This window comes from Vespa mandarinia, chromosome 19, assembly GCF_050613455.1.
Source record: "Vespa mandarinia isolate Hongniang chromosome 19, ASM5061345v1, whole genome shotgun sequence".
Lineage (NCBI taxonomy): Eukaryota > Metazoa > Arthropoda > Insecta > Hymenoptera > Vespidae > Vespa > Vespa mandarinia.
In genome coordinates this window covers 1,463,318-1,482,500 of record NC_140828.1, presented here as the reverse complement: position 1 = coordinate 1,482,500, position 19,183 = coordinate 1,463,318, and the positions used below count along the sequence as shown (strand labels likewise).

General features: G+C 33.9%; 1 protein-coding gene across 3 annotated transcripts in view; it reads left to right on the top strand.

Moving 5' to 3' along the window:
* Positions 1-3,012: 3,012 nt before the first annotated feature.
* The window catches only part of LOC118448060 (transcription factor hamlet), a 31,343-nt gene continuing 15,172 nt past the window's right edge, over positions 3,013-19,183 (top strand). For 2 of the 3 annotated variants that reach the window (XM_035880814.2, XM_035880815.2), the window contains exons 1-2: positions 3,013-3,423; positions 3,831-4,030. In XM_035880814.2, the coding sequence (XP_035736707.2) occupies positions 3,021-3,423; positions 3,831-4,030 (603 nt within the window). In that variant the 5' untranslated portion in view covers positions 3,013-3,020. The remainder of the gene's footprint in view (positions 3,424-3,830; positions 4,031-19,183) is intronic. The other variant, XM_085662863.1, reaches the window with a different exon arrangement.

Below are 19,183 nucleotides of genomic sequence, written 5' to 3'. Positions count from 1 at the left end.
TAATTCTATAGAGGGTGAATGTGTTCGAGCACTCGTAACAACGTCCCACAGGAGTCAAAGACCTTACTTTAGGTACTCCTCTCTTTCTCTCTCTCTCTCTCTCATCTTGATGCTTTCCCAAATATTGTCGTTATATGTTGGACCACCATAGGATCCTATAGGTTTGCTTTTGTACCGTATGAACCCTCTAACGGGATTTCGCGAAATCCTGTTTATTCTTTCGATTAGGTACATTGATGAAGTCGTGTTTTTCTTTTCTTTTTCTTTTTCTTCTTCTTTTTTTTATTTTTTACAATGGAACTTTAAAAACGAACGTATTATTCGTACGTGCGTACGAAAGAATTTGCAATATTTTTTTTATTGATTTTTAAGAAAAAGAATAAAAGAGAGAGAGAGAGAAGATAAAAAGGAAGAAATTTTGTTAGGAATATTAATCGTTTGGATTCTAGGAAAACAATTGTGAGATATATTTATTTTTTCGAATTGATCGAATTTAATAGGTTAAAAATTTGAAGGAATTTTTATTCTATGTCCTTTTTATATTTTCACCTTTTTCTCCTTTTGTTTTTAATTTCCCTTCTTTTTTATAATTAATATCAATTTATGTCTTTATACTTGATTGACGTATGATTTTTCTGTCTTTATTCTTTTTTTTTTTGACTGTTCTTTCTTTCTTCTTTTCTTTTCCTCTTTCTCTCTCTCTCTCTCTCTCTCTCTCTCTCTCTCTCTCTCTCTCTCCTTATCACGAAGGAACAAAGCTCTATTCGTATCTCGTCGAATACTTTCTTCGTTCTATTTGTCGTAAAGCGCTCGTTATATCTCGATTTATGTTTATCGAGAAAGAACGAGCTAACGTCGTTATACGATACTTCTCTATTGCTCTCTGCTAGTACATATATATATATATATATATATATATATATAAAAGTTGTATCGATAGAATGAGTATACTCTAGGCTTCGTGTCTCCGTGTCTACTAGCCCTATTCGTAGGATCACCGTTTTCTTTTACGACTTTTTACACTCTCCCGACAATAAACCGGATGCATTCTCCGAAGCCTTTGTTTGCTATCTCGATTAGAATCCTATCAGAAAAAAATTTTTTTTTTTATCCTTTTCTTTTTTTTTTTTTTCTTTTTTCGCGATATTTCCTATACCAATCTTTTACCTACCTATTGAAGTATTTTTCAATATTTTCTATTAGATTTTCTTTCGATCGATATAATAATTATTATTAATTATCGAGATGATATTCGTTGATGATTTTTTTTTCTCGGTCGAACGTAAGGGAAAAATTATTTTTTTATTCTTTATTTTTTTTGTGCATTTTCTTTTTTTTTTTTTTCTACTTTTTTATTCCTCTCTCTTTTTCTCCTTCCTTTTTTTTTCTTTTCTTTCTTTATCATTATCATTATTATTATCATAGATACACCTGCAAATTTACTTAGCCGTTGACATTCACACAGAGCTTATGTTGTTTGCAAAGGACTACTCGTCACAGTATAATTTTCTTTGAGGCATCTTCTTGCCGCAGGTTCGTTCGAAAAGACTCGCATAAAATTCTCTATGTGTGTATGTGTATATATATATATATATGTTTGTTTTTTGATAGTCGATAGAACTCTCTTTCTCTCTCTCTCTCTCCCTCTCTTTGTCTGTCTCTAGCTATCTATTTATCTCTCTCTTTCTCTTCCTTTCTTTCTCTCTCTCTCTCTCTCTCTCTTTCTCTTGGGAATATCTTTCGATTGGAAGATAAGGTTGTTTATTAAAAGGGTCCCGACAAATTTATTCGTTCCTCACGAAGTCGTCCAAATAAATCTAATATTCTCTCCCAATCGTTCTCTTTTAAAAATAGGAAATTGAAAAAGGATACATACCAACGTATATCTATTTTTCTTCTTCGAAAAATATTTTTAAGATTTCTTTATTTTTAACGCATCGTTCGTTCATCAAATAGATCGAATATCTTTCTCTCTCTCTAGATATATATATATATATATATCTAATGAAATCTAATCATTTCTAACGAAAATCTTTCTCTTTTATAAATAGTGCCAGATTGAAACCAAAACGGGTCTAATGATTGATTGGAATATAAACACTTAAAATAACGTTATAAAATTTCAATCTTATCATTCTAAACATTATTCTATTTGAGTTACAATATGATTATACAAAACTGTGTTACTGAACAAGAGATAGATAGATAGATAGTTGTTATCCATTTGACATTTGCTTTTACGCTTTATCCAAGTTATATAATTCATTAAAAAAAGGGGAAAAGAAAAAGACGTAAGATAAAAAAAAAATAGAAGAAAAAAAGAGAAGGATATATTATCAGATTAAAACGTGCAAACGTTTTCTTCTTTTTTTTTTTTTTTTATTTTTTTTTTCTTTTTCTTTGTCTTTTTTTGTTCGATAAATTCATTTTTTCCGATGATTTCATTCATATTTCATTACTGAATCTTTTCTCTTGTCAGTTTACACTAATTTCAAGTCAAGATATTATTGACGAACCAATCTGATCGATCTGATCGATCTGATCGATCTGATCGATCTGATCGATCTGATCGATCTGATCGTTCGATTGCCTTTTAAAAGATCTCTCAATACACGTATATTCAAACACAAATAATCGGATATCGTAGAACGTGCAAATCCATCCGGTAAATTGAATTTTCGTTCTTAGAATAGCATTAGGAAAAGTAATACATTGACGTTATCGTTATTCTTCGTGAATGTAAAGTATTCTATAATCATTTTCTATTGCCGACGATGATCGCCGAGAAATGGGCGATGATTTTTTTATTTTTTTATTTTTTATCAAGATTAAATCGAATCCTTTCAAGAAAAAAAATATATATATATATACATATATATTTTGTTTTAGGAAGCAGCGACGAAGGCGAGTCGGTATCAACTGGAAATACCACAGGAGGAGGTGGAGGTGGTGGTGGTGGTGGTGGTGGCGGCGGCGGAGGTGGAGGAGGAGGAGGTGGTGGTGGTGCGGATAGTAGCGAGATGGAGGAAAACATCAATAACAACAACAACAATAACAACAACAACAACAATAATAATAATTCTAGTGGCAGTAGTAGCAACGCAAGCAACGGCAATCCTATTTATAGAGATTTCAAAGCCCTCCACATGTCTAATGCGATACAGGATACACCTTTGGATTATAATACCTCGCAAACTAGGAGTAACTATCAACAATCACAATCACAATCACAACAACAACAACAACAACAACAACAACAACAACGTGGTTATTCCCCTGGTATGGAAAGACAACAGAATTATGAAAAGGAGCAACAACAGAGGCCACCGTCTGTTAGAGACGACGATAGAAGGATGTCTTGGGATTATATTGAGAAACATAATGAACAACAAAAGGATTATTCGAGAACGCGAAACGAGTATCGTGAGTAGATTTATACTCTAAAGAATTCGATAATAATTTGATCTGAGGAAAAAACATTTTTTTTTCTTCTGTTTCCTTTTTTTTTTTTTTTTTTTTTTTTAATTTAATTTATTTTCTTATTCTTTCATCGTTGAAATTTTTTGTTGATACATTTTTTTAACGAAGAATTTTCGTTTCGTATCGTTCGTATTAATTAGACTCTATAAAAGTGAAGATCGATAATGAGATATAGAGATAGATAGATAGATAGATAGATAGATAGATAGATAGATAGATAGATAGATAGATAGATAGATAGATAGATAGATAAATAGAGAAAGAGTGAGTGATTGTGTGAGAGAGAGAGAGAGAGAGAAAAAGTGACGGTATGTATGACCTGTTTTGTCTTCATGTTTTGATTTATATAGAGGACACGATAAAGCAAGAGCCAAAGGACCAATTGAGTCACGAGTGGGTGTCACTCGTTCCCGAGGTCGAGGTCGGTGGTTCAGCGCCTGGTGGTGGGCCACAAGTTCGAGCACGAAAAGATATACCACGGGGTACCAGATTTGGTCCTTTTTCCTGCAAGTGGGTGAGCGAGCCTTTCAATCCCCGTTACGCTTGGGAGGTGAGTTCTATTTCTTTCTCTCTCTTTTTTTTCTCTCTCTCTCTCTCTCTCTTTCTCTTTCTCTCTCTATCTATCTATCTATCTATCTATCTCTCTCTCTCTCTCTCTCTTTCTCTCTTTCTCTCCCTTTTTCGCAATATATATGTATAAACATATATTATATATATATATATATGTTATACAGGTATATAAATAAGTATACACGTATGTATGCACGTATGTAAGTACATAGATACGTACATAGGTATGTACATATACATATGTACATATATATCGTTTAGGCGTTTATCGCATCAGCAGTGTTGTGTGTATGGCCTTTTGGAAATTCAGGAAGGGAAATCTCTCTCGTAATTCTATTCAACTGAATGAGAACATCGAGATTCTGAGAAATATAAACCATGCGATTTCTATTCTTCGAGATTTCATTCTACTCTTTTTTTTTCTTTCTTCTTTTTTTTTTTTTTTCCTTAACCAATCGTAATCCATCCATCTATCTAATCTAATCTAAATATATTGGTATATATTCTATTTGGCGCGCGGTGTACGTATTGTGCCCGTGTGCGCCCTGTTTTACTATACGTTGAGAAAAATTGATATTGATTCCTCTTCTTTTATTTTATTTTTTTTCCCTGTCTTTTTCTTTTTTCCTTCCATTCTTTCTTACGGTTTTTCTTTTTTCTTTTTTTTTTTTTTTTTTTTTTTTTTTAATCGATCGGTTTATAGCATTAATCTTATCAAATATCTTAGACGCATCCAGAACAGAAAATTCTCAATCGACAACCGTTTGAAAGATGATCGATCTGTTTATGGTTAGAGGGTAGTTCGAGAAATACTTTTAAGCCAATGTCATTGGGTTTCTCTTCTATCCTATTGCCGTATAATCCCTGCCGGGTATTATCCGCGCAGATGCCGACGAAATAAGGAGGAATGAGAGAAAGAGGAGAGGATAGAGATAGGATAGGATAGGATAGGATAGGATGGAGAGAAAGAGAGAGAGAGAGAGAGAGAAAAAAAGGGAATAGGACGATGGATAGATAGACAGATAGAGTGAAAGAGAAAGAAAGAGAGACAGACAGATAGACAGATAGACAGACAGACAGACAGACAGACAGACAAACAGACAGAAGGAGTCGTCGTCTCTTGATAGTTCGACAGCGACCACCTGGACGAAAATCGTTCGTTCGAAGGTGTCATCCACGTTGACGGATCTGTCAATTTCTTCTTATTCCCTTGCATTCGGATGAATCCAATTGAATCCATTTTTCAATTTTGCCATTTCAAGAGAACCTTTACCCGTAGAACCTTGCTAAAACATTTTACCATATCTTGGATCGAAGAAAAACGTTCGAAATATTTCCTATTAATGTTGTTTATTAATATATCATTTCGTTATATTCATCATTTGATTCTCTTTCGTAGATTACAGATTTTCTTTTTTATTTCCTTTTTTCTTGACTCCTTTAGAAAATGTTGATGACTTTTAAATTAGCACATAGGTTTAACGCGAATTGAACCGGATTTATATTGGTCGATCTCTACCACCATGGACACAATGGGGCGGAGAGGGAGGGGGAAATAGGGGTGGGGGAGGGTGTTTTGGAATGAGAGAAAGAGGGAAATGGGTGGGGGGGGCAACGTGCAGAGGTTGTGATAGATATGATAGCGGCAGCACGAGCGCATGTCGCACTGACAAAATGTAAATGGCTTCATCCATCTAACTGCCGACAAAAAGGCAGTCGGGGCCAACTGTCGGACCGGCGATTACAGGATCGATTAAAGCCAAACTACCCCTTCGTTTCGTCGGCCCCGATCTATCAAGCACCCCATCCCATCCCACCCTCTACTCCTACTACCCTGTACCCTACCCCCGTTTCCGCCCAACGAAAACCCCGTAAACTCGTGCAAGAGGTTAAAATCTTTTCGAAAGATTTTTTATAACGCGCATTTTTAATCATTTACAAATTTATTATTATTCGAAGAAGATGATGATGATGATGATGATGATGATGAAGGTAAATTTCGCGTTGAACTCTCATCTTATTCGATCGATCTTCTCGAATAAAAAATTTCAGGATTATCTCTCGGGTCTCTCGTTACATCGAAGAGTAGTTCGCAAAGCGGTCAAAATTCACTCTCTCTCTCTCTCTCTCTCTGTCTCTCTTTCTCTTTATTTTTCTTTTCTTCCTTTTTTTTTTCTTTTTCTTTCTCTTCCTGTCTCTTTTCTGCTCTCGATTCACACCGTTCGCATTACTCCCCTTTCGGATCCTAATCCTTTTCTCACAATCTTTAGAAAATTCACGAAACTTTGTACTGTGCGTATCGTGTATATATATATATATAGGAAGGGAGAAATGAGAGGGTTGCGAGGAAACCGAAATTTCGCGTCGGTTTTGTTAAGAAAAAATGAAAAAAAAAAATGAAAAAAAAAAAAAAAAAGAAAAAGAAGAAAGAAGGGAAAAGAAAAATAGAAAATCAAGAATATATCTATTTTTATTATACTTTATTATATTTCATATTCTCGTAGTTAGGATCTTTCAATCAATTGCAATTCGTGTTTAGATTTGTCCCGTAAAAATAATAGATTCCAAATTAAAAAAAAACATATATATATATATATATACACATACACACACACATATATATATATATATTCGAATTTCGTTTCATCCTTCTTTTTTCCTCCTAGGGGAGGTATGAGAGAAGAAAGAAAGAAAGAAAAAAAAAAGAAAAAGAAAAGAGAAAAAATTCTGAACCGTTTTGCGGATGAGTTAGGTATCAGTATTACCCCACCTGCCGCGTGAGTTCTCGCACACTTTTTCCCCCTCCCTTTTTTTCTTTTTTTTTTTTTTTGAATCGACCGACAAAAAAGGAGAAGGGGAATGGGAAATCCGGAAAAAGGAAAGAATCTTTTAAAGGGAAGTATCTCTCTCTCTCTCTCTCTCTCTCTCTTTCTCTTTCTCTTTCTCTCTCTTTCTCTTTCTCTCTCTTTCTATCTCTCTATCGGACATAGCTTTTTCTAGTCGGTGACGCGTGATCCGTACAAGTTTCTCGTCGTGCCTTCGTGGCGACTAAACCAATCTTAGGCTTAGCTCGTTCAACCGTGAAACCCCGGGTGCTGTTGGCACGGTTGTGGTGTTGGTGTGTGCCCTATCGGTGGAGGGTCTCAGTCCAATTTGCCGAATGATTTCGAGAACGTATGTCAAATGATCAATCGTGCTCGAGTTATTGCCGGTGGTTTGCAAAGGAAGAAAAATTTTTCCCTGGTTTTGATCGCTGGTATTATTTTTTTCTTTTCTCTCTCTATCTATCTATCTACCTATCTATCTATCTATCTATCTATCTATCTATCTCTTTTCGATTATTTCTTAACGAGCAGCCTTATATTTTTAAATTGAAGAACATTTTTTTTTTTCTTTAATTGTTTTACTTTCCTTTTCTTTCCACTCGTCTGTCTCTTATTTTTTTTTTTTTTTTAATTTCTTTTCTCTGCTTTTTTTTTTCGAAGAGAAAATAAAAAGGCGATAAAAGTGATATATCCATAATCGGATAGATATAATAAACGTAATAAATATCTCGAGATTTAGAGAAAAAGGGAAACGAAGAAAGGTATGAAGGAGAAGAGTAAAAAAGGAAAGTTCTTTAAAAGCAAAACGCCTCCTAGCCCTTCAACAATTTCTATTATATTATACGAGTCCTTTTAACGCCCACTGCTATTTACGAGTCGACGACAAGAATCTTATTGTGTTCATCATCATCATCATCATCATCATCATCATCATTGTCATCCTTGTCATCCAGTAGTAGTAGGACATTGGTACCTATCAACCTGGAAATACTTATTTTAGACAATCGATATCGTTCTAACGGTGGACAATACTTATAACGTAGCTTCCATTATACATGGACATTGTCCAGGTGAACTGGTCTTTAGGGCGTTGCTGGAGGTCAAGCCCCGGAAGTGATTCGACAATGAAGAACATAATGTACCGCTCCACCTCCTTTTTTCTTCCCCCACTCCATCTCTCTCTTTCTCTCTCTCTCTCTTTATCTATCTCATACACACACATACTTTTTCTCGCTCGCTTACTCGCTTATTTGCTTGCTTGCTTGCTTACTTGCTTGCTTGCTTGCTTGCTTGCTTGCTTGCTTGCTTTGATCCCTTGCATTCTTATTATTAATTTCGATACTACTGCTCCGTCGAAAGTGCAACAACATAGACCCTAAACTTTTTTTTTCTCTCTTTTCTTTCGTTCTTTCTTTCTTTTTTTTTCTCCCTTTCGCGCATTATTTCGTTAGGAAAATGGACAGAACGTCGGTTTCGTGGTTTGGTTCTCAAGGCGTAGAATTACGAAGGACGACGGACCTGAGTTTTCGCGGGTATTTGAATGTGAAATAATATATAAGAAGGTTAGAGAGAAAGAAAGAGAAAGAAAGAAAGAAAGGAAGGAAGGAAGGAAGAAAGAGAAAGATTTGCGATTGGATGATGAGAGGGGTGGGGAGAGAGAGAGAGAGAGAGAGAGAGAGAGAGAGAAAGAGAGAGAGAAGAGAATTGGCAGGAAACAAGTGACAATCAGTAACGACAGGGATCTTTTACATTGTCCAAAGCTGTCACACGTTGGACGAGAAGCAGGATATCGAGGGATCCCTTGAGTCGTTCCTTACCGTGGTCATCACCGGTCATAAAGAAAACGATTCAACCCTGTACCTATAAGTCATTGTACCCTCCTCTCCATTTCTCCCCTCCCCTTGTCCATCTCGTCCCACCCCCTGACCTTAAAAATTTATATTCGACAAATTGTTTGACATTGTATATTCGTTGTGCAAAAAAAAAGAAAAAGAAGAAGGTAACTTGTCTCAGATTATACGTCGATAATTTTTTGCATAACGATTTTTTATGATTTTCATGAAAAATTGTTTTGTATATATATATATATATATATATATATATATATATATATATATAAATTAATATCTGTATAGAAAAATTAATCGATCGATAATCGACTATATTTAACGGGAATTTACAAAAAAAAAAAAAGAAAAGAAAAATAATAATAAATCTTGTTCTCAAGTTTTATGCCCTTGAATAGTCGAAAGGTCGATGCCGGTCGACAAGTCGGTCCCCTTATATAATAATAATAATAATAATAATGCTCGCAAAATTTTTTTTATACAAAGCTTGGTAGTATACATCGTACTGCGAACGAAAGAATGCAAAGACGATCAGCTGATTTATCATTTTTATTTTTATTTCTGTCTCTCTGTCTATCTCTCTCTTTCTCACTTTCTTTTTTCTGAAAAATCAATTTTTTGATTTATATCTTTTTCATTTTGTTATGTTAATAAATATCTAATGCTATCTCTTTTTACGATTTGTTTGATTAACGTTAAATATATATATATATATATTTTGACATTTAAATTTACAAAAATCGTCGACGTTAAATTAGCTTATAGCAACAAATCAATCATTCATTCCGATATTATACAATTCATAGATAATTTCTCAGGTAAAAACAGAGTTAAAAAGAAAGAGAAAGTACAGAGAGAGACAGAGAGAGAGGAGAGAGAGAGAGAGAGAGAGAGAGAGACAGAAGTAAAGATTTGCTATTTGAATCTTTCATTTCGTATCCCCTTTATAAATTATTATAAACTCAATTCTCGTAGCTTTGTTGCATTTTGGGCTACACCCCTCGATTTATCTCAAGGGTGATAAATCTTCTTCTCTCATTTCCCTTGGCATCTCTATCTCTTTCTTTCCCTATCTTTCTCTCTTTCTCTTTCGATAATGGGCATATATTAGACACGTGTTGTCTCACAAATTATCGAGCTGCTGACTGACCCGTCCTAATATGAGTTTCTAATCTCTTTCAATTGACTAAACGTTCATATGCCTTTACTTTCGACATGCTTACGTCATTTTATTAAAATTATCAATTATTGAAAGATTTATTAGAAAGAAAGGGTTTAGTTTAATAGGGGAAAACAAATTGTTAGAATTATATTATATTTTTTATTTTACGTATGGATTACATTGTAAATGAGATAAAACAAAATCAAATCAAATGAAATGAGAACAAAAGGAAATGATTTAAAAATATCACTTTCTTAAGAAGGTTAAAATATTCACTTACTCACTCACTCATTCACTCACTCACTCACTCACTTACTCACTCACTCACGTACGTACGTACGTATGTACCCAAGTTTCTACGTTCCTACGTTCGTTATAATTTTCACTCCCTAACCGAGTTTCTCTTTCAAGACTACATTTGGGGTGGTTTTACGTTGATCGAAGGGGCTGCAGAGAGACCATGGGTTAGGAAGCCTTGCCTCGTCTTACCAACGGCTTGGACTTAATTGAACTTGTTCGCGAAACTCATAACGAGAAGTCTAGTAAGTGCTCTACGGTTGTTATAATTTACGGGAAACAATCGTCACCTTTGATGTGCCGACTGATTGTCTTGGATCTCACACGAATGTTTTAGTCCCTAAGCGTAAGTTAACCATCCCCTAGCTCTTTCTCTTTCTCTGTCTCTCCTTATCTCTCTCTTTCACTCTCTTTTTCTCTCCATCTCTTTCTCTTTCTCTTTCTCTCTATATTCTCTTTAAGAAAGAAGCTAAACGTTTAGACGATAGAAATTTGAATCTAAATTTGTTGTTCGGAGCTATCAAACGTGATACCAAAGAAATCTAATACGTCGGTCCATTTGAGATAATCTTCAATAATTACAACCTCCTCCTCTTCCTCCTCCTCCTCCTCCTTCTCCTCCTTCTCTTTCTCCTCCACTTCCCATCCTTCCACGGGAAGGAGTTGTTTTTTGTTTATCTTTTATTTTTTCTCTCTTTGCATGTTTATTCTTTTTCTTTTTTTTTTTCTTTGATTCTTTGTTCTTTTTTCTTTCTTTTTTTTTTTTTTTTTAATTTTTTATCTTCTTCCTTCGTGCGCAAACATTTTTTTTGTTCTTTTCGAGTTTGACTCATTTTTTGTCCTCTGCCCTTCACTCTTGGTTTTTCTTTTTTTTTTTTTTTTTTTTTTTTTTTTTTTTTATTATTATTTTTTTTTATTTTTTCCTTCTCTTTTTTTTTCTTTCTTTTTTTCTCTCTTTTTTTTCCAGACAGTCCGTCACCGTGAAAAGTATAATCGTTTTCTTCATTCAATCGAGGGTATTATTGCTTCATTTATATTATATATATATATATATATATATATATATGGTTTTAACATCATAAATAATCGTTTTCAATACGTCTCCCTGGTTAAACAAAAGCAAAAATTCACGTTACTCATTGTCTCGGGGTTGGTCGCGGCGGCGGCCGTGTTACCTTGTGCATTTAAAATGTAAACTCAATTTAAGCCGTGATTCGACGGTAAACAAAACGCATTGCCCGTTCGTTGGATTGTTACGCTTTTGTAGTGGAACTGTAGGGGAGAGAGAGAGAGAGAGAGAAAGAGAAAGAAAGAAATGTCCAATTTGTAGGGAGAAGAATTAAAAAATGGATGACCTGATATTTGATATTTGATTGGCTGGACCAGACCGAACGGACCAGATCGGACCGGACGGTTCGTTCGATGTTCGACATTCTGTTGTTCGACGCTATATTGAAAATGATTTGTTGAGAATATTTGAGCAGATCTTTTGGAATCGGATCCTCTCTCTCTCTCTCTCTCTCACTCTCTTGTGACCAATGAGGTTCCTAGAGCTACTTAAGCTAAGATCGAGAGAATTCGGTAAGCTCACGGGGTTGACAGATTGTGTTCATACGAACGAGCAGGACTCTCGGTACAATGACCGAACTAATCTGGTCCAGTACAGGGAGAAGCAGACCAGTCTAAGTTCAATATACACAGGAATATACTACTAAGCCAGAGGCGTTTCGTGTGTATGCTTTCGACTATTGCCTTGCATAAATCAGATTTCTGGTTACCTTACTTACCCCCTTTCGCTTCTGGAGAACAACGTTCTCCCCATGTACGTGTATGTATCTATATAAATGGAATTAACAACACCGCGGATTGACTTGATTATCATTGCGTTGTAACTAATCAGATAATTCTGAGGTGTTCCAGAGATGATAATTCAATTATATCCAATTAAATAATTCGTTCGTTTAAAATCAGATTCGTTCGTATGATCCAATATTACAAAATTCTCATATATATATATTCGTATGATAATGTTTACATAGAATAAAATTAATGTAATTAATAGAATTAACGTAGATAAGAGTAATTGATTTTTTTTTCCTTTTTCTATTTTTATTTTTATTTTTATTTCTGCACTTTTTTCTTTCTTTCTTTCTTTCTTTCTTATTTTTTCCATAGAATTGAATACATTCCAAGAGTTTTCATTTATCGATTTAATACAAATTTACATCAAATATTTTTCTTATAATTTAATATAATTTTAATAATATAATGTAAATTTATGTTTACATTATATATTAATATATTTTGTATTAAATAGATATCGATAATATTTTTCTGATCGTACAATCCAACTCTCAGTAATATTTAATAATAATAGTGATAATAATAATAATAATAATAATAATAATAAGCAACGTCATTCGTTTGAAATCTATTATATATAATAGGTTTTCTTATTTTTCCTGTTTACGGATGAATAGAAATCATTGTCGTCGCCGTCCGTCGTCGTCGTCGTCGTCGTCGTCGTTGTCGTCAATCGTTTTCTGCAGGATAATACGGATCAACGAATTTTGGCAAATTTTCTGACGTGCGCGCAGTCGCTCGTTCGCGCCGGCTTCTCTCTAATGATCGATCATATAAGGGGCTGGCGATGACGCCAGTAGGATATAATTTATACCGCTAGATACGTCGAGGGTAGCTTCCCTTAGAAATCGTGGGTGTGTAAGAGAGAAGGAAAGATAGAAAGAGAAAGAGAAAGAGAAAGAGAGAGAGAGAGAGAGAGAGTAAGAGAGAGAGAGTGGCATCTGCTGCACGTTAGACACGGGTCGAAGGGCACCGCTTGCTCTGTCATTACTTTGCCTTACATGCCTGCCACGAGTCAAGTGGGTCAAGTATGTTAAGAGACATGTACAGAATGAGAAGGGATCGGAAGAGAAAAAAAAGATATATATATATATATATATCTCGCTCGATGATCCAATAATATCGTTCAATCTTTCTGCTACTGATGATCTAATCTTTATAATATCGATCAACTCTATGAGCTTTTTCCTTTTTGATCTATTAATCGTTTCTTCTAAATAATAACGATTAAATAAATCTCTCGTATTATTTATATGCGCGTTGATTAAACAATGATAATAGAAAGAATGTAATTCTTTTTCTTTCTTTCTTTTTTTTTTCCTTGATAGATAAGTAAGAGATAAGATGAAATAAAATGAAGAAGAAGAGAAAGAAAAAAAAAAAGAAAATTGCATTTGTAAGTCCTCCATCGAAATGGCATTACGAACGTTTATTTTTTTTTTTCTTTTCTTTTTTTTTTAATTTATTAATTAAATAAATCGTTACATTGATTTATTGAAACAATGAGAAAGGGTTAGTCGTATACGTTTATCGCAAAAAATTTTTCCTCGATAGTTAAAAAGGGCCAAGTCTTATTGACGTTTAAACGTTCCTGTTGGTACTCGTTAGAGCGGAAAAGTTAATCATCTTCATTAAGATTGAGATCGTAGTAGGCTCGCAATTAAACGACACGCCGTAAATACTCGTAGAGTTTGATTTACGATTCGGCGTAATCCAATTGCAGAGAGCTGCTTTTGAATCCTTGGTTAGTATCGACGAAAGTACTCGATTGTAATTCGACTTTCTCTTTCTCTCTCTTTCTTTTTTCTCTCGCCTTTAAAAATAATCTGGCAAATATTAATTGGTACGGATTTGTATTTAATTAGTAGTTAATAACAGTAATATAACGAGAGTATCTAAATATAAAATATATCTTCTCGTGAAATTGTTACCCTCGTTTATTTTCTCTTATCGATCGATTTATATATAAATCGAGTATAATATTCGTGATCGTCGAAAAATCAAAAGGAAGGTCATGATAAGTCCGTCGATAAGAGGAAGAATAGAAATATGAGTGGGTGGATATTAGTGGTGGGAAAAGGAAAATGTTAGGAACGTTAGGCTTCTTACAATTAAGAAGAAGAAGAAGGAGAAGGAAAAAAAAAAGAAGAAAATTGAACAATAAAAAAGAAAGAAAAAAAAGAAAGAAAGAAAAAGGAAAAAGAACGAGCTAAGTAGGAGAATCTCACGAAGTTGTTATAACGCAACGTTGAGTGGTACGAAATGAATGAAAAATACGAGAAGAAAAGAGGCCAAAGTTTCCAAAGTCCTCGCAAACTTTTTTTCCTTTTGGGACGGTGAGGTAAAGGGTGGTGGAGAGTAGAGAACGAACGAAGAAAAAGAAAAAGAAAAATCTTGAATTTCGTAGTAGAATCGATCCCACAATGGGAGGAGGAGAGGGAGGAATAGCGTACGATCGAGTAAAATAGGAAAAATCTTATTTTGTTCGCGAATCACTTCAATCATTTTTCGTCGTCGTCTTAAAATTGATCGACATTTTACATTTGAAGAGAGAGAAAGAGAGAGAGAGAGAGAGAGAGAGAGAGAGAGAGAAAGAGAGAGATTTACGAGAAACTCGCTAGAACTATAATCGATTCCTTCGGATTAATTAAGCATTAATTAAGACTGAAAGGAGCCTCTTATAGACACCTTGAGTTTCATATCCTCTCTCTCTCTCTCTCTCACTCTCTCTTTCTCTCTCTTTCTCTCTCTGTTTCGTTCGTTCGTTCGTTCGTTCATTCATTCATTCATTCACACTTACCCTCTTACTCGCTCATTCATTTGCCAATCCTCCAAGGCTAAGAGGAAATTAAGCAAAGATGTCGCCATGGCTTAATGTTATATTCGAGCTTGGGCTTAGTGTTGCCATTTAATTTAATATTACACGGAAGGTGTATGTGTTATTATTTAAGGGGAACGAGGGGGATAGAAGGGAGGAGGAAGAGAATGATAATTGACCGTTTCACACACTCGATTTGTCGAAATATTCGTAAGATTCGATATTTCATCGTGGAAAATCTCTCTCTCTCTCTGTCTCTCTGTCTCTCTCTCATTTACTATACACATACGATAATAATTCATTTCTCGATAATATCACGAATAATGATTAAATGTAAGTGTGGTTCGTTTTGTTTGTTTTCTTTTTATTTATTTTTTTATTTTTTTTTTTTTTAAATTACTTCTTTTCTCTTTTTTCCTTCGTCTTTTCTTTTTCTTTTTATTTTTTTTTTGCTCTTTCTTCCTGTTTCTTTTTTCTTTTTTTTTTTCCTTCTCTCATTTTTCTTCTTCGTCTTTTTTTTCTTCTTTGGATCGTCGATGAAAAAATTGTGTGTTGATTTGTTAAAATAAGAATTATAGGATAACAAGATGGAAGGAAGGTTATAGCACATCGAAGGGTATCGATGAACCAGAGAGCCGTTTTAGGAAAAATGCCTTTCTCGTTCGTGTAGTGAAAAAAGGGGGTGGTGCCAGTGCTAAAAGCATTTTTGCGTCGGCCATCACAGAGCTATCATCCGCCATCGATCCGTTTTATTCATAACTTTGCAGGCCGTCCAGAGGGGTCGATAGCTTTCGATTCTCTATACCACCTAACAGAACGATATACATACATAATACTCGTTGAGAAAAACAATTTTCTCGAGAAATTTTAATTTCCTTATTTTATCTTTTCCCTCTCTCTCTCTCTCTCTCTCTCTCTCTCTCTCTCTCTCTCTTTCTCTTTTCAATTAAAAAAATATATTGAAGTATCATATCAACGATCTATCGGGCAAAGTATTTTGTTCGTTTGTGTTTAATGTTTATTGGTTACAAGTATTTTAGTATTTTTTCTTTTCTTTCTTTTTGAAAATGGTTTCAGGTTTTGAAAGGATACATTCAGAAGAACAGGTTCGTTTTTGGATGGATCACGATTAAGAGAGATAGAGATAGAGAGATAGAAAGATAGAGAGATAGAGAGATAGAGAGATAGAGAGAGAAAGAGAGAGAATCCTTAAGAATTTAGAAAACGACATGGAACGTCTTCGATTATGAGGGTCCATTCATTGAGAGAGTAATACCATGCAGACGAGAGAGAAGAAGTGATAGCTTGTCCTTTTTTCGCTTAACTATTTTTCGAAACACCACATATATATATATATATATATAGAGAGAGAGAGAGAGGGAGAGAGAGAGAGAAAGAAAGAGAGAAAGAGACACCTTTTTTCGTTTAACTATTTTCGGTCAAATCCAACCGACTGAGGGTCAAAACCTTTCATCGGTTTGGTTTAGAGGTGTGAGATTACAAAAGGGAGAGAGAAAGAGAGAAAAGAGATCTAGAATGTTTTGTAAGAACGACCAGAGTCTAACTGTCCTTCTAAGGGCAAATTGTGAATCCTCTCGACCAAGTGTCCTGCAGATCATCCGATGGACAAGATGTGTCCCTTCTTTATCTCTCTTTCTGTCTCTTTTCTTATCCTTACATAGAAAGGGAGCGAGAGAGAGAGAGAGAAAGAAAGAGAGAAAGAGAGATATATCCCTGTGGTTTTTTTCTATATCTTTATCTTTGTTTCTCTCTCTCTCTCTCTCTCTTAAGCACTCTTTTTCTTTCTCTTCTAAAAAAGTGAGTCAAAACGTTTGTCAGTTATATCTTCTTGTAGATAATAATTATTCTTCTTTTACTTTTTTTTTTCCTTTATATTTTCATTATCCTTTTTTTTTTTTTTTTTTTATTCTTTCCCCTTTCTCTTACCTGTGAAATAAAATAATAAAAATTATGGACATATGTGGACATGTTTTTTGTTGAGTGTGCGTGTATAAAACTAAAAAAAAAATGTGTCTATAAAATTAAAAAAAAAATACATATATATATATATATATATATATATATATATATATATATATAAAATAGTTAAAAAGGGAAATGTCGAGTAATAATATTTCTCGCTACGTTGAATCTAAGCATACCTAGAGAGATGCTCTTTTTTCGCAGCACCGAGATGGGATACGCTCTGGGGAGAGAAAGGGTAATTGCATAAAGAAAAAGTTAGCGGTGAAACTGCACATTTAATTAAAATCGTTGCTCGTTTCTGGCAATTTTAGCAATTTCATACTGACGTTCTCTAACGTCGCTTAAAGAGGCTCAAGGAATGATGCAATTATGATTTATTTGCTCTGCCTCGGTACTCCTCCTCTTCCTTCCTCCTCTTCTCACTTATTCACCCTTCTTCTTCTCTTCCTCTCTCTCTCTCTCTCTCTCTCTCTCTCTCTCTCTCTCTCTCTCTCTCTCACTCTCTCTCAAGTTTTACGTAGCACACCAACGTATATTACTCTCTCTTTCTCTCTTTCTCTGTTCTCTTTGAACGGCCTTTGAATTACTGACCGACGACGTGCAACCGCAAAATTTTCTCGCTTTTACAGGTAACATTGTAAAATTTCATTTTTATGTTCTCTTTCTTCTGTTTATGCGTTAGGAATATAAATAAATAATGGCATAAACTTTTGACGTTATTTCAATGTTGGAAAATAAAGAAAATAAAAAAAGAAAGAAAGAAAAAGGAATGATATGTTTTTTTTTTTCTTTTTTTCTTTTTCCCCATTTGTTCAGATTTTTATTTTCTTTCTTCCTTTTCTTATTTATTTATTTATTTATTCATTCATTTTTATTTTTATAAATTTATTCTCTAATATCTTTGCTCTTGATTAAGAGACGGCCTAGTTGAGCGTCTATGAATTATCATAAGCTCGTATCTTTGTAGAGACACCCACAGAAAATACGGTACGATTATGGGAATGATCATGAATCAGAAGTAGGAGAGTAAATCTGTCCTATGAATTGTTAGCACATGTCCCGTTCAAGCCGACAAAGCATATTGAAAAATCTACCCTGCTGAGCGGTTAAAGCCAGTGACGAATTTCCTTCTTCTCTTCCGTCGACGTGTCTTCTCTCCTCTTCTTTTTCTTTTTCCTTTTCTATTTCTATTTCCTTCCTTTCTTTCTTTCTTTCTTTCTCTGTCTGTCTGTCTCTCTCTCTCTCTCTTTTTTCTTTTTTTTTTTTTCTATCATCCAAAAAGAGACGAAAGAGAAAGGAAAGAGATCTGACGTCATTTTTTTTTATTTTTTTTTTCTTCTTCCTTTCTTTTTTTTTTTTTTTAACATCTCTCTAGATCGTAATTAATCTTTTTATATGATTCATACTTATCCTTACGTTGTAAAATACAAATGCGATGGATTTTTTATATTTATTCTTTATTAACTCGTTTTCGAGTATAAAAGAGTAAAACCGAAAGTATGTTTACTCAATGTGATTTTTTTTTTTTTTTTTTTTCATTTGTTAGATTTATAATTATAATAAGAAGGGAGAGAGAATTAATTTAGAAAAAAAAAAAAAAAAACAAGAAAAGAATAATCGATTTTTAATTTAATGATTTAAATAATTAATCTTTGTATTTGTATCGTATAAATTTCTCATAGAAATTATTTGGAATAAATAATTGTATTAATAATTGGATTTAAAAAAAAAAAAAAATCTCTCTCCTACGTTTGTTCTCATTTTAGTTCATTTCATTTCATTTTATTCGTTCGTTCGTTCGTTCATCTCGAAAAATAGATGTTTCAAAATGAATACCATACGCTGCACCAAGGAGCACCAAGTTAGCTCATCATTGTCGAAAGGTGTCACAGCTTTTAAGAAAGATCCTAATCTCTTCTGTTGGCCGATGAGAAGTTCTATTGTGATGTCTCGTTCGTGCACATCTTTTCGAAGTGCTCCTTAACAATCCCTAGTAGCTAAATAGGTATTAGGAGCATCATAGGAAAACCTTGACCATTCTCGATTTCCTTTTCCGTTTTTTTTTTCTTTTCCGCATTCTAAAAATTTCACTATTACTTCTATCTAACCGATTTTCACCATTCATGTATTGATATTTATATATATGTATATATATATATATATTTATAATGGAAAAAATAAATGATCGAAAATATAGATATCGTTGATCGTCTTAATAATTGGTATAAAAATTTGTCAATTAAAATATATTAATGATTTGATTAATTGTATAAGAAAAGCTCGATAATAAAGAGAACTCGTCTACCTGCGGAATTCATTGATTTTTAAATGGCAC